The sequence below is a fragment of the Coenobita brevimanus genome, chromosome 97 (assembly GCF_032717465.1).
Source record: "Coenobita brevimanus isolate Jiangsu-jjx chromosome 97, ASM3271746v2, whole genome shotgun sequence".
In the NCBI taxonomy this organism is placed as follows: Eukaryota; Metazoa; Arthropoda; class Malacostraca; order Decapoda; family Coenobitidae; genus Coenobita; species Coenobita brevimanus.
In genome coordinates, this window is record NC_137050.1 from 8,156,983 (window position 1) to 8,173,929 (window position 16,947).

Here is a 16,947-nt window from a genome sequence, read left to right on the forward strand (position 1 = left end):
CAAGCACAACATCCCGCAGGTCCAGCAGGCTCCCTGCTTACCAGACATGGCTCCATGCGACTTTGGTTACTGGTATTCCCTAAGCTCAAAACTCTGCCGAAGGGTTCCCAATATGAGACGAGAGATGAGATCATGACAAATGCCTCAAAGCACCTGCAAGTGATACCAAAAACCGACTTCGAAAAATGTTTCAGGCAGTGGAAAGAATGCTGGGCTACTTGTGTCAAGTCAGAAGGGGCCTATTTTGAGGGGGATTAGTGTCCTACCTCAACAAGTTAACTATTTATATTTTTAGAGTCTAAGATCGGGAGGTGGTGGCTCAATCGGTAAAAGAGGTGGCTTGCAGTCCTAACGGACCCGGGTTCAGATCCCGCTGGGGCAGGGAACAGTTTAAGGACTTAAATTTTATAAAAATCAGACTTTACTGATCTACCAGAGGACCCGCCAACATGTAAAAATACCCCCGCTGATACCAGTACACCAGTACTGTATGAGACAGCCCTAGTATGTATTCAGTATGGACTGTGGGTGTTAGCACCAATGTGGTGACATGTGGAGGTGTGCTGTACGTGGGAGGGCTGCTGGGCCTTGAAAGCAGGCTGTGGGGCCTTTGCCCGGAGTCGGACTCATGGGAAAAAAAAAAAAATAATAATAATAATCTGAATGGACCTCATAAAAGCAGTGATGCAGCTTTGCAGCAAGTGTTTGAAAAAAGAGCTTCATGAAGACCATGCAAGTAAGAAAAAGTGGATAGGACACTTGTATGGTAGGGGACTGATAAGAGTGGTAATTGAAGGAAGACCTGAAGGGAGAAGTCCAAGAAAATGGAAATCTGTTTTAGATGATCAAAGAGCTGGTAAAAGCTTCCATTCCAAGAACAGATTAGCTCAAATGATCATCACTTTTGTTTAATCCACAGTCATTCTCTGCCCTTTTGACTCCATCCCATCTCTTAATCTTTTAATTCTCTAAAGATATACTGTAATATCTAGAAATAAAAATTAGATGTGTACAAGGACTGATATTTTCTTTTTGCAGAACTGCAATTAGGTGGATAACTTTGGTGGCACTTACAAGCTAGAAATAAAGGAAGAGGTATCCAGAGAATTAGAAAGGTGGAAGAAGTCTGACAATATGCTAGGTGTAGTGGGATCAGACTCTCCAACAGAGCTCCTCAGTTATACAGTACAGAAGTCCCTCATTTCCCTCTGTATTCCTTGAAAGGAATGGTGGACTGCAGAAGGGCAGTTTCAGCCTGCACTCTACTGGGCTCATGTCCAGTTGAGCTGAAAGACACAACAACTATAATAATAACAACATTTAATTCCATTTTGTTCCATATAAACTGGAGTGCAGGGGCCCAGGGCTAGGCTGCTGAGTATCAACACTTAAGGCAACAGTGACCAGCTTCACTTGCTCCTGAGTGGCATTATGTGGGCAAGAAACCCCAACCATCCCTCAGAGGGATCCCATACAGGCTCCATCTGGCTGGATCAACTTAATCCACTAAACCACCAGGTGCATTTGGTTGTATGGTTACCATCCAACATAAGAAATGGCTTCCTGGATTACAGGAAACCATTTGGTTCATCACTCAGTGGGAAGAGAGAGAGGGAGAGAAGAATAACAAAGATTACCATTACAATATGATGCCAGTCAAGAAGAAATACTACTGTAAAGATATTGAGCCATATTAATTCTGTCACTGAGCTACGGGCAATAAACTGCATAAGGACGAAAATCTCCACCTACTTACAGAATGAATTTTAAGTATTTAATCAGTTACTTAATACAAGTGAATGAACTATAGGTGTATTTAATCTAGGCACTGAAGGTATGGGTGACCAGTCACTTCCCTGAAAGGCATAATGTGAGCAGCAATCCCCAGTCACTCCTTGGATTCAAACCAGTTTGGGTCACATCTTGAACTGCATTATTTATAAAGGCTCCAACATGCTTGCATGCGTCAGCCTTGGTCACCTAATGATGGCTTTCCATGCTGCTTTATCATTCAGTCCCTTATCCCTGAGGTCTAGCTCTGTGATCTCATCCTAGGTCTCTATCAGTCTGCCTCGTTGAACCCTACCCCTGATGTTCACACCTCACTTTCCACACCCAGTTGTCATCCTCCATTCACTCCACATGCTCATACCATCTCAGTCTGTCCCTCCTCATCACAACACCAATTCACTCAACCCATCCCTTCCCTGGTGGAAGTAATTTTACCTACCACTAGAGAGTAGACCACCAAGTTTATTGGTTATAAGGTTACCATCCACTGTAGTACATTAATTGGTTTCTGGAGTACAAGAAACAGTTTGGCTTGTTTGTTTCACATCAGATGAAGGTAGCATTGCATTAGGTGTGTGGATGCTGGACACCCTGAAGACCCTCCACAGCTATATGAGATACGTGTTATGATGTATCAGTGAACTTGATGAAGTCAGACTTTGTCTGTAGCTACCTCTCATTAGCTGTAGATGGATCTTGGACAGAGGTCAGTGTGATCTGTTGCAGTAACTAAATGTTGGTGACTGTAAATTTATATACAGTACTTCTGCTCTGGCAGCTTCACTTAGAGGAGGGTTCATTAATCATTTGTAGTTAGCAATCTCATTCCTTAGCTATACTCAAAGCACTGAATCATGTTTAAGAAAAATTTATACAGAATTCATGGGGAAGTGCTGTTAAACTGCAATTGTAACTGTCTTCTTAAAACTGGGAACTGTTAATTATGTTAAAGACATTTTGGGGTACTTGTACCTTCCCACTAACCTGTGAGTGTTGTGAGTAGTATGTGTGCTGCCATGGTGGTGAAGTAAAGGACACTGATGCTCCCCATTTTACTTTGTTTCCATCTTTGTTTGCCCCTATCTTATCTCAAAATAGTGAAGCTAGTGAGGCTTCATTCTGGTGGCTAGTTTGGTTTACCTGCCTTAAGGATTCTTTCTTTTTTCATATCATTATCAGCATATAAACCTGTTCCTTGATTTTCTTTTAGTAAAGTAGCATTTAAGTAGTACAACAGTTAGCTGTCACTGCACTTCACCATCACACTTTAATTTTGTAGTCTCATTTTTCTGCATTTTCCCTGTTGCTTTGGACACAATTGCTTTTCATCTTTTCTATATGTGTACCGGGTACTTTTATGCACAGGTATCTCAACAGACATGGTAATGATAATTGTTCTGTATAATGTTAGTACTGAGATAAAATCATGGAATAAAATCCTGAAATCACTTCAGTCACACCTAAAAAATTAAATGCAGTAGACATATTACAAGTCATGGATTTTATTTCATCCTGTTAAAATATGTAATGAAATATTCAGCAGTTTCTTTATACATTATGTAATCTACAAGTAGGTAAACAAATCACCAAGGCCATGGAGAAGTGACAGATGTTAGAGTTCCCACCAAGCGTGATAACAAAATTCCCCAAGTATATTAATGGAATGTGATGTTTGTTGGTTGCTAATATTATACTGTATTCTATAGTGAGACCTTGTTAATTGCTAACTACACCCTGCTAGATTTTCAGGCTTATCCTTGTTGCTGTTAATTGCCTGCTGCATTGACAAGCTGCCTGTTATGTCATACTTCTGTCTCTTGGGTAATTATACAGTATAAAACTTTTCATATTGATTTTATTTAGAAGCCTGGGAGAAATTTGGGGGTAATTAAATAAGACTTTTCATTGTGATTTTCTTTTTAGTCTGGGAGAATTATTTGTGGAATAGAATTATTTTTGCAACCAAGCACTGTAGCCTTTAGTATCATCTGTATAGAATACTGGTTGAGATAATTATAGAAATGACAAATACCATACCTTAATTTGTCTTAATTTTTGTAAAATAATTTTATGGCAGTTTTAGGAAGTTAATGTATAGCTGAAAGCAATATATACCAACAAGATAATACTGAATACTAATAATTTACTCAGTACTGATACTATACCGTTTATGCTTTTTATTATATATCTCCATAATTACACTTTATGTGAAATGTATCCCCAGTATGAGACATTTGTAGTTTACTGTACTGTATAATAATTACTGTATAGCTCTGTGCCTCCTCTTTCCTGATGAGCCATTATATGGGTGTAGGCATGGGGCTAATACTTTATTTTAAGCATCAAGGGCAAGGCTTACAGAAAATCATGAGGTTAAGGTTGTGGCCAGTCTTTTTCAAAGACTTGAGACTGAGATCAAGAACTTTTCAAAAAATCCTCTTGAGCTCTATGCAAAGATATACAAACTATTATACAGTTTGATGTCCATGTTGTAGGAAAAGTAAAATTACTATGTACTTGCATCAGTTGGTACATGTCTTATCGTATCATATCGTTTATAGACACGAACGTGCTTGCATGCGTTGGCCTTTGTCACCTAATGGCAGCTCTCCACACTGCTCGATCTGTGGTAGCTTCTCTATTCAGTCCCATATCCCTGTCACACTCTATGACTGTCCCAGGTCTTTTTTGGTCTGCTCCTTGCAGCCCTACCCCCTTCGTTTGTACTTCTCACCCTCTGCACCCAATTGTCATTTTCCATCCCCTCTACATACCCAAGCCATCTCAATCTACCCCTCCTTCCTTTAAAGAGAAAGCAAAAGTATCCTGTAGAAATGATATCTTCCAATAATAAAACTAGCCATTACTTCAAATACATGTATTCATCTGAAATACATATTCTTTAACTAAAGGAAGGAAGGCAAGGACACATCATGGATATAGCCAGGTGGTCAGTGCAACAGAGAGAAAGTAATGAAGGCACAGTATAGGAAAATTAATGTCTGTGATGGTTTGAACTGTTAGAAGTACATGAAAAAGTACTCAGTTCCTGATGTTATGTTTCCTTTCATCATGATTTTGAACTGAAGAGTGTACTCAAATAAATTTATTACCACAGCAAGGAGGGGACATAGGGAAGGGTTACTGGGGAGTATGTAAAGGGGGCAGTGAACACAGCCTATGAACAAGGGTAAGGTACTGGCACTGTAGGGAATGACAAAGAAAGAGATGGAATGGGGACACAGAAGGGTGACATAACAATAGTTTTTACATCAGCAGTGCTGGTACTGGTGGTGCCAGTGAAGCATGCAGCAGCAGGACAACCAAGTGAGTTGCATTTTATATTGTGGACACCTGACAACCCAGGAGATGATGAGTATTACTTACTTCAGCTGGATGACTCGGACAGGTTAGTGTTTTTGATACTGTAAAAATATGAATTGAACCAGATTAGCTTTCCCAATATAATATTATAGTAGTGTATTATATATACTGTATATTTTAATTTAAAAGGTGCGAATGATGAGGTGAAAGAGAGAGAGATTGTCCAGGTGCTTGAGAGTGCGAAAGTTGATGTATGTGGAGTAACTGAAACTAAATGGCGAGGTGAGAGTGTGAGAATGGCAGTATGGATGGGGTATATGTGCAGGAATAGCTGAGAATGAGAGGGCAAAAGAAGGAGTGTGTATAGTTGTGAGTAAAAGATGGAAGAAGAACATAAGAGAATATGGATCAGTTGGGTCAAGAATTGTCTATCTATCTATCTATTGCCAGATGCCTCAATCCCGTTTGGGGTGGCCACAAACAAATCGCCTCCAAGTCGCCCTGTCCCCCGCCATTTCACTCCCCTGCTCCCAGCTCACACCCCCCTCTCTCATATACCTCTCCACCCCATCCCTCCATCTCATCCTCGGCCTCCCCCTCCCTCTTTCCCCCTCCACCTCACTCACATACACTCTCTTCGTCAGTCTTTCACCCTCCATCCTCTCCACATGGCCAAACCACCTCAGTGTGTTCCTCATAACGCTTCCTATCACATCCACATCAACACCACAACGCTCCTTTATATCCTCATTCGTCAGCCTGTCTCTCCATGTGACTCCAGAGGCTCCTCTTAAATAACTCATTTCCACTGCTCTCACTCTTGACTTGTGTCCTTCCAACAACGTCCAAGCTTCACTTCCGTACGTTAGAGTTGGTATCACAATACTGTCATGTAGTAACTTTTTCACTTCCATGCTCACTTCCCTGTTTCTTATCACTGCTTTCAAAGAACCAGCAACCTTTCTTCCCTGCTGTACCCTTTCAAGCACTTCACCCTCCAAACCTCCATCAAGAATTGTGTGGGTAAGATTAAAAGTTGGAATACAAATGTGGGTGATTGTGTGCGTGTATGCTCCAACACAAGATCGTGCAAGCAGAGTGAGAGAAGAGTTCTGGACAAATGTGGAAGTGTGCATGGAAAAGTTTGGAAGGAATGAGAGAGTGTTTTTGATCGGTGATATGAATGGTAAATTAGGGAATGTGAAGGTGGATGGAATAGTGGGTGAATGGGGTGTACCTGCTGAGATAGATGAGAATGGCAGTGCATTAGTGGACATTTGTGCTGGGAGGGGGTTAGTGATAGCCAATACCCTCTTCAGGCACAAAATGATCCATAGGTATACATGGCGAGTGATGAAAAGGGTGGGTGGTGAACTGAATGAAAGGAAGGCAATGATTGATTATGTGTGTGTGGATGAAAGGATGCCAAGATGTGTAATGGATGCAAGAGTGTATAGAGATAGAGGTTGGGGGAGTGGACTTTCTGACCACTACGTGGTGGTGGCCAGAATCAAGATCCAAATAAGATGGAGAAATAGAAGAAGGGAAGGATGGGAAGATGGAGTATTTGCAAGGAGAGTGGAAAGGTTACAAGAGGATGAGAAAAAGGCAGAATATAAGAGAGAAGTGGAGGAACGATTGGGCAAATATGAATTGGAGCAGATGGGGGGCGTGGAAGGTGTGTGCAGGATATTCACAGAAGAAATATGTGTAGCATGTGATGTGGTGTGTGGGATGAAGAGAAGACGGAGGGGGGTGCAAGGAACAGTGTGGTGGAATGAAGAGGTGGGACAGGCTGTGGCACAAAAGAAAAAAGCATACAATGAATGGATGAGAAATAGGGGCGTCGAAGAAGTTGAGAGGCGGAAGAGAGAGTTATATGTAGACAGGAAGAGAGAGGTGAAAAGATTAGTATGAGAGAGCAAGAAGAGAGTGGATGAGGAATTTGGAAGGAATTTGAGTGTAAATGGAGGGACTTTAAGAAAATGTTCTGGAAAGAGGGGAAGAGAGTAAGACAGGTGAAGTTAGCAGGGGAGTGAAAGATAAAAATGGTAGATTACTAGTGGAGGAGAAAAACTGAGCAGATGGAGAGAACACTTTAAGGAATTGTTGAACATAGAAGTTGGAAGTATTGCGAGTACAAGTGGCTGGGGAATGGCTGGGAGAAGGAGGGTGGTGAGACGGCAGGAAGAAATCAGTAGGATGGGAGTTGTGGAAAGAATGAAGATAGTTAAATTGGGGAAAGCCCCAGGAATTGATGGAGTGTGTGGTGAAATGCTGAAGCATGGGGGAGAGATACTAGTAGAATGGATGTGGAAGATATGCAGATTGGCCTGGGAGGAAGGTAGAGTCCTGGAGGATTGGAAGGTTATTCCCTTGTACAAAGGAAAAGGGGAAAAAGAAGTGTGTGGTAATCATAGGAACATTTGTCTTCTTAGTATAATAGGAAAAGTGTATGGTAGGGTATTTATTGACAGAGTTAGAGAAAGAACAGAGGAATTAGTTGGAGAAGAACAGGGAGGCTTTAGGAAGGGAAGAGGTTATGTAGATCAGATATTCATTCTTAGATCTTTAGTGGAAAAGTTTCTAGAGAAGGGAAAGAAGTTGTATGCGGCTTTCATGGATTTGAAGAAAGCATATGACAGGGTCGATAGACAAGGATTGTGGAAAGTATTAAGAATATATGGAGTAGAAGGGGAAGTTATTGAATGCTGTGAAGAGTATGTATGATGGTGCTAAGGCTGCAATGCATGTGGATAGTGAACTGAGTGAATTTTTCTCTTTGAAGGTTGGGTTGAAACAGGGATGTGTCACATCTCCATGGTTGTTCAATCTGTACATGGATGGGGTAATAAAAGAGGTACAAGGTAGGGTAGTGGATGTTGGAGTGGCCCTAGTGAGAGAGGGTAGTGTTTGGAAACTCCCTGTACGGTTATTTGCAGATGATACTGTGTTGTTGAGTGAAGCCGAAGGGGAGCTGCAAGGCTTGGTGGATGAGTTTGGGAGAGTGTGTAAGAAATGGAATGTAAAGGTGAATGTAGGAGTAAAGTGATGGTCTTTGAGAGAGGTGAAGTCAGTGAATGTACAGTGAGGTTGGATGGTGAGGAATTGGAAAATGTGAGTACATTTAAGTACTTGGGTAGTGTGATGAGTAAGGATGGAGGTTTGGAGGGTGAAGTGCTTGAAAGGGTACAGCAGGGAAGAAAGGTTGCTGGTTCCTTGAAAGCAGTGATAAGAAACAGAGAAGTGAGCATGGAAGTGAAAAAGTTACTACATGACAGTATTGTGATACCAACTCTAATGTATGGAAGTGAAGCTTGGACGTTGTTGGAAGGACACAAGTCAAGAGTGAAAGCAGTGGAAATGAGTTATTTAAGGGGAGCCTGTGGAGTCACATGGAGAGACAGGCTGATAAATGAGGATATAAAGGAACGTTGTGGTGTGGATGTGGATGTGATATGAAGCGTTAGGAGGAATACACTGAGGTGGTTTGGCCATGTGGAGAGGATGGAGGGTGAAAGACTGACGAAGAGAGTGTATGTGAATGAAGTGGAGGGGGGGAGAGGGAGGGGGAGGCCGAGGATGAGATGGAGGGATGGGGTGGAGAGGTATATGAGAGAGGGGGGTGTGAGTTGGGAGCAGGGCAGTGAAATGGCGGGGGACAGGGCGACGTGGAGGCAATTTGTTTGTGGCCACCCCGAATGGGATTGAGGCGTCTGGCAATAGATAGATAGATAGATAGATATTTTAATGACTTCACGAGATAATCTATTTGGATTATAATATGCAAATACTTAGTACAACTAGTGGTAAATCTGTTCTTGGGAACTGGAAAAAAGGTATCATTGCTGAACATTATTACCCACCTACCTGTATTCCCTGCATATTGTAAAATGCAAGTATGGTAAGAAAGACATGAGGGAAATGGAAATATTTTAAACTCTTACATTGCTTGCATAAGAACATGATGCAAATGTACACACACTCAAACAAGTATCGTTACACCTTCTGCATGTTACAAACTAACACCATGAATGAAACGTTTCCTCCAACCCTACCGAGACAGCTGGATTGTTCAGTATGAAACTCATCGGACCCTCCTGTAATGATTTTTCTTGAGTGAGATGGCTGGTAGAGTTGAGCAGAGGGTGTTGCGATGGTTTGGGCATATGGAGAGAATGGAAAATGAGCGATTGGTGAAAAAGATAACTATGATCTGATGTGAGAGGTGTAAGGCTGAGAGGGAGACCACGAATAGGATGGATGGACAGTGTGAAAAGAGCGCTGGATGCAAGAGGGATGTCTGTTGAGCAAGGAAGAGTGGCTGTGCATGACAGAAATAAATGGAGAGAAATTATGAATGAATAAATGATGATGCAGCCCTGAGGGGATATTCTCCCACATTTGGTCTGATCAGCTAGTCAGGTCAGGTGTGGGTAAGGGGATGGGTCTGTTATGATGTGGCAGGGGTAAACCAGCTCTGCTGTTGGGCCCTGCTGCGGATATCACTGATTGCACTGCACAGTTGACCCTTGTGCGGTGTGATGCGGTGAGGATCTGTCCCTTCTCCCCTTTTGGGCTAAGATGTGAATGAATGTGTTTGAATGGATGAGTAAATTGGGAGTGTGTCATTCTGTCTTGGCTACCTCCCTTTCCTTGGGGGAAGCAGCCTAGGTATACAGATAGACAGATAGTGTGTACAAGGGGGGAGAGGGAGAGAGCTAGCATTTTCATATGCTTTGAATCATGTCACATATGAGTCTAAAGAGCTAAATTCCAAATCTCTTCACCACTTGTTTACATAGAACCATGACTGAGATTGATGACGAAATATTTTGAATTACAGTAATATAATTAGGATATTACCTACGATGAAGCATAGTAACCTCAGTGAAATTATTATTTTCTTCTGTTTAAAAGTCATCCTTTTCCCTTCCACATAACAGCTTAGCTGCTGCCCCTCTTAATCCTTCATGCCCAACTGTCATCATCATACATGGCTATAACTCAAATGGACACAGTGGGTGGTCAGTTGAAGCCAAAACTGGTGAGTTGTATAATGCTACGTTCATTCATTACATTCATAGCTACTGAACTGGTTATAACAGTGCACAAAACTGCTTTATTTAGTGTAAATTTGGCTGAATAATTGTCAAGAGTGTGTAGTAATTGTATCATTTAAGTATTGTTTCCAAAGGCTTCAGCATGCTTGCAAGCATAGACCATGGTCACTCAGTGGTGGCATTCCATGCTGCTCAGTCTTTGGCAGCCTACCTATTCAGTCCCTTATCCCTGAGGTCACACACTATGACATCGTTCCAGATCTTTTGTGTTCTGCCTCTCACAAGCCTACCCCTGACATTCACACTTCTCACTTTCCGCACCCAGTCGTCATCCTTCATCCTCACCACATGCCCAAACCATCTCAATGTACTCCATCTCATCATAACACCAATATGCACCAGTCCCATCCTTCCTCTCAACTCTTCAATTATAAACCTTGCCCCTAAAGCCTTGCTTTCAAGGATACACTACACATCCATCCAATCATTGTCATTTCTGTGTGTTTGAGCCCATGAATATCTTCTTCCTATACTGCCCAGGTCTAACTACCATACAGCAGTACACTCGTAAAACATGCTGCTTACAAAGATGCCTAGCATGGAGGGAGAGCCCTCTCAGTGTCAGGAGAGGCAACAGCTCCCTGAATTTCCACCCACCATATCATACACAGCCCTACCTTCAACACATAACATGTCCCCTAAATAATAAAACTCATCCACACACTCAAGAGACTTACCAGAAAAATCAATCCTTTCACACCTGACAATCTCTACATGCTCTCCCTGACTTACCACGCACGTGAAATCAGGATGACCTCTCAGTCTACCTCTAATACCACTACCTATCTTACAAACATACTTATCACAAATACTGCACAAGATGGAGTTACTTCCCACATCCTTTTGGCAAACTGCATATGGCTACCCTCCCTCTGCTTTGATAGTACTGCCACCAGCCCTAGATATCATTACTGTTGTATTATCTGCATTTACTCTCAAATCCACATGGCCCATTCCATCTCTCCACTTCCTAAATCTTTCCTCTGCCTCACTTTCATTTTCTGAAGTCAACATCAAGTCATCAGCATACAACATCACCCATGGGAGACCATTTCTGAAGTCTCGTGAGGGAGCTTCCAGCACCGTGACAAACCTCTGGTAAATTACCAATATGCTGGGAATCGAACCAGGGACTCTCAGATGAGAGCCAGGCAGCATACCACTACACCACAACCAGGTAAAAGTTAACTCACGTTGTCACAATCTTGTAACCAACGTCCCTCCGCCCCCACTGTGGGCATCAAGAGGATGAGTTAACCCCCTGGCACTCGGGCAAGTAGATGCTTTTAATCTATCCCAAACACTTACGGCAAGTCAGAATGAAGGGGGAAACCTGTACTGTACACAGGAAAAATCATCTGGTAAATTACCAATATGCTGGGAATCGAACCAGGGACTCTCAGATGAGAGCCAGGCAGCATACCACTACACCACGACCAGGTAAAAGTTAACTCACGTTGTCACAATCTTGTAACCAACGTCCCTCCGCCCCACTGTGGGCATCAAGAGGATGAGTTAACCCCCTGGCACTCGGGCAAGTAGATGCTTTTAATCTATCCCAAACACTTACGGCAAGTCAGAATGAAGGGGGAAACCTGTACTGTACACAGGAAAAATCATCTGTACTGTGTACAGTACAGGTTTCCCCCTTCATTCTGACTTGCCGTAAGTGTTTGGGATAGATTAAAAGCATCTACTTGCCCGAGTGCCAGGGGGTTAACTCATCCTCTTGATGCCCACAGTGGGGGCGGAGGGACGTTGGTTACAAGATTGTGACAACGTGAGTTAACTTTTACCTGGTCGTGGTGTAGTGGTATGCTGCCTGGCTCTCATCTGAGAGTCCCTGGTTCGATTCCCAGCATATTGGTAATTTACCAGATGATTTTTCCTGTGTACAGTACAGGTTTCCCCCTTCATTCTGACTTGCCGTAAGTGTTTGGGATAGATTAAAAGCATCTACTTGCCCGAGTGCCAGGGGGTTAACTCATCCTCTTGATGCCCACAGTGGGGGCGGAGGGACGTTGGTTACAAGATTGTGACAACGTGAGTTAACTTTTACCTGGTTGTGGTGTAGTGGTATGCTGCCTGGCTCTCATCTGAGAGTCCCTGGTTCGATTCCCAGCATATTGGTAATTTACCAGATGATTTTTCCTGTGTACAGTACAGGTTTCCCCCTTCACCGTGACAAACAATTAGGGACTGGGGATGTTATCCCCAGACATCACTTTTTGCTCCCCAAACCTCTCCCCCACAATATCCTGGAGAGTGGTCAAAACCCTTGGCTCTGACCACCTCCCAATCATCATCATTACCAAAACCAGAATCACCCCAGCTGGCCACAGACATACACTAATTATGAGAGAGCCAACTGGGAGGCATTCACAGCTGAAACAGAACAACACTTGAAACATTAAACAGTACATCCATCACAAACATCAACACCATTGTGCACATTTTCAATACAGTTATTCAAAACACAGACAAAAAACACATTCCTAGAGGCAACAGAAAATGACACAACCCCAACTTCACACCAGAAATTCAAGGCCTCATTAGTCAGCAGGACACACTACGACACTCCTCAACACCTCATACACAAGACACCATACAACAAATACAAGAACTCAACACTCAGATAAACAATAAAATATCAGAACAGCAAACACTAAACTGGAATAATTATCTCCAAATACTTGATCACAAAACTGACACCAGCAAACTCTACAAAACACTAAACAGCATCACACTCTCTAACAGAAACACTACATAATCACACGCTGCCATCACAACAACAGACACCATACCTTCCATCAAACAACGAGCAAACACTCTCATCAATCGCTTTTCAAATGTCAGCCATCTAAACTCCCATCCCGACGACTGATGTGTCACCCGACGTAAGAGACAGTTCCCCACAGACTCAGAATTTGCACCTTTCACTTACAACCAGATGAAGCACACCATTAGCAACCCCAAGCACTCATCTGCCTGTGGACCAGATAACACAAGCAACATACACCTTAAACACCTTGGACCACATGGCATACAAGCACTCACCAATATATCAAACTACTGCTACTAACACAACATAATACCCAACATCTGGAAGCATGGCACTGTCATCGCTATCCCCAAACCCAACACAGACCCCATGTTACCTTCCTCACACCGCTTCATCACACTCCCCCCTCCAAAGTTACTGAACGACTGGTACTAGAACTAGCTATGCCTCACACCCCCCTAGCCCCATCACAACACAGTTTTAGGCCACTACACTCCACCAACGCTTTTCTTATAGACCTTACATGGAGAGTTTTTGATGGCATGAATTCAGTTAGGCCACCACGCAGAACACTCCTGGTCACACAAGACATTAACAAAGCTTTTGATGCCATCCCCTACCACAACCTCACAAACAAAATATTCAACACAAACATGCACAATATCACAATAAGATGACTGCAAACTACTTAGCAGGCAGATGTGCACATGTAACATTTGCTGGTCAGTCTTCAAACATCAGAAACTTCACAAATGGCGTCCCTCAAGTATCTGTTTTGTCCCCTACACTCCTTAACCTATACATACATGACATATTCACACACCACACACCACAGATACACACAGCTTCATATGCAGATGACATAACACCTACATATACGCACCAGAACGCAAACACAGCCGCACACATCCTCCAACCTTACCTCAACACACTACATGAATGGTTCACCACAAACAGGCTCAAAATAGCCCCAGTCAAATCTACAGTGACCCTTCTCACAAACTGGGCAGCAGAACACAGTCACATCCCACACCTCACCATAAAGAACACTCCCATACCACACACACACACACACACACACACACACACACACACACACACACACACACACACACACACACACACACACCATAAAGAACACTCCCATACCACACACACACAAAATCCTTTGTGTAACATACACTACATCAGTGTCATTTAAACAACACATCACAAACATTAAAGAAAAATTAACACCAAGACTCAATGCCTTGAGGTCACTTGCACATACAACATTTGGACATGACAAAGAAACCCCCACCATAGTATACAAACAATATATATGTTCAGTGATGAATTATGCAAGCCCTGCTTGGGCTTCTAACCTCACTAAAACACACTACAACACTTTACAGACCTTACAGAACAAGATCCTAAAAATAATCACAGGCTGCACAGCTACTACACCCACAGACCACCTACACCAAGAAATCAAAGTCCTCAAAGTCAAGGATCATCAAGACATGAGGGGCACCCAAATTCACGCTGCAGCCTCCACAAACTCACACCACCCATTACATTACATGGCAGCACATCCACACACACACCAAGGAACATCAAAACAACACCCAGCACACGATATCATACACAAATACTGTCATCTTTCCCCCCTTGCCTGCCTCAGACCAGTTTCTAGAAGCATATTCATACTCAGATCACTCGCCGCTCCATTCAGTCACTTAAAGACAACACACAATTGCATGCACTGCCTCCTGATATCCACCCTTCTGAATCATTTCCCCCTCGTGAGGACAGGGTCCATCTGGCCAGGCTGAGATGTGGGTATCATCCGCCCCTCTCGAGGTATCAGAAGAAGCTGGATGACTCCATCACTGATGCCTGTCCAGGATGCAACACAGTACCCCATACTATTAAGCACATTATGGAAGACTGCATTGCACACAATCATCTATGCCAACAACACAACATACACTCCTTGAGAGCTCTGTGGGAAAGCCCAGTCTCTTCTGTGGTCTTCCTTAGGGACTTGGGGCTGTTTGGCCAGACTGCCTAGGGAACAACTACTACTACTACTGCTGTAAGATATTTTGATTCTGCTGACTCCTTCAAGATCTGTTTTAAACCATTCATTATGAGCTGTCATTCCTGAGCTGGTAAAAATTGTTTGGAGGCAGCAGGGATAAAGTAAAACATGATGTACAGCAGACCCATGTTAGCTGTATGATGAACCAGTGAGTGATGAATTGCTTACATAGTGACAAAAAAGTTAGGACCTTTTTTAATATTGTGTACAATAAAATTTCACGTGTTCAATGATTATGATCCTATATGAAGCCTCACAGATCGATATACAATTGTTGTTTTCACTTATATGATCACCCTCATGGAAGTCTACTGTCATTTATTTGTCCCAAGATAGCATTTGCAGTTGTCACTGTTGGATGTGTTAGTGTCAGTGATGGAACATTAGTGTGGTGCTGGAGTTCAAGCAGCAAGTGAAGTGCAGTGAAGTGAAATAACAAGCAGTTTAGGTGAGTTGCCTGTTTTTAAGAATTGGTTGGATGGGTCACTCTTGGCCAACAATGAATCTTCACTGAACCCATGTTATAATTGTCGATATATGATAAATTGTTATGCACTGGATGTTTTTTTTAATGCATCCTCATTGTTAAATAAGGGCATGCTGGACTGAAATGTCTTTATATTTTGTACTCTTGTTACGAATAACATTTGATCTCCAAGGTTTAAGACTACACGTATATTCAAGGGGCAACATCTTTATACTTGGAAACAAAGTTGTGCATTACAAATATAAAAACAGGCCGACAATATGTAGGTTCTACATATAATTTTATAATACTTTTTTTTTTTTTTTTTCATTATCTTATGGCACTTGAGTATTGCCCTGGAAGGTTTGGTTTTCCCCGCTGTATGTCACTGAAGTGAAGTGGGTAAAGATGTGCTGCAAAAAAGTTGATTGCTGTGTGTGTGTGTGTGTGTGTGTGTGTGTGTGTATTTACCTAATTGTAGTATACAGGAATTGAGCAACGCTCGTGTTGTCCTGTCTCCATATCCACATTTATCAAGTCTACCTTTACACACATGAATGTTTTTCTCATGCACCACCTCTTTGTCTAAGTCGTTCCAAATATTTAAGAATATACCTAATTGTGATATACACGGAATGTACTATGCTCGTGGGTTTCCGTCGCTGTTTCTCAATAAGTCGAATTTAACTTTAAACTCGTTTAAGTTTTTAGACTGGACGATCTCTTTGTCCAGGCTATTCCATAAGTCTATACTTCTGTAAGGAAAGCTATATTTCTTGATATCCTTCAAGCAGCTTGACTTTTTCAGTTTCATTCCATGTCCTCTTGTTGCTCTCTTATCCCATACAAACAGATCTTCTTTGTCAATTTTATCTACTCCCACCATGGTCCTGAACACCGCAATCATGTCTCCCCTCTTTCTCCTTTCCTCTAACGAAGACAAATCCAGTTTTTCCAGCCTCTCTCTGTATGACAGGTCTGTCAGACTGGGGACCATCTTGGTTGCTGTTCTTTGTATTCTCTCAATCTTGTTTATATCTTTCTTTTTGTGTGGGCACCACACTACCGCTGCATATTCTAACCTGGGGCGGATCATGGCCACTATCAATTTTTTCATCATTTCCTCATCCATATAATGAAATGCTACTCTTATGTTAGTCAAGAGCTTATAAGTCTCTCCAACTATCTTGTTAATGTGCTTTTCTGTGTGTGTGTGTGTGTGTGTGTGTGTGTGTGTGTGTGTGTGTGTGTGTGTGTGTGTGTGTGTGTGTGTGTGTGTGTGTGTGTGTGTGTGCATGTGTGCGTGCTAGCGCTGTGTGGAGAGAGAGAGAGTTTATTTGTACAGTATGGCATGTTAAATTTATCTGAATTGGTTCCT

At 42.4% G+C, this 16,947-nt stretch overlaps 2 protein-coding genes across 2 annotated transcripts in view; one reads left to right on the forward strand and one right to left on the reverse strand.

Annotated features, from left to right (window-relative positions):
* LOC145413801 (pancreatic triacylglycerol lipase-like) overlaps positions 1-2,955 on the reverse strand; it is a 76,914-nt gene extending 73,959 nt beyond the window's left edge. The window contains exon 1 of the mRNA XM_080283459.1: positions 2,776-2,955. Coding sequence (XP_080139585.1) covers positions 2,776-2,842 — 67 coding nt within the window. The 5' untranslated portion in view covers positions 2,843-2,955. The remainder of the gene's footprint in view (positions 1-2,775) is intronic.
* Positions 2,956-5,024: 2,069 nt separating this feature from the next.
* The window catches only part of LOC145413797 (inactive pancreatic lipase-related protein 1-like), a 35,788-nt gene continuing 23,865 nt past the window's right edge, over positions 5,025-16,947 (forward strand). The window contains exons 1-2 of the mRNA XM_080283450.1: positions 5,025-5,200; positions 10,062-10,162. Of these exons, the coding sequence (XP_080139576.1) occupies positions 5,025-5,200; positions 10,062-10,162 (277 nt within the window). The remainder of the gene's footprint in view (positions 5,201-10,061; positions 10,163-16,947) is intronic.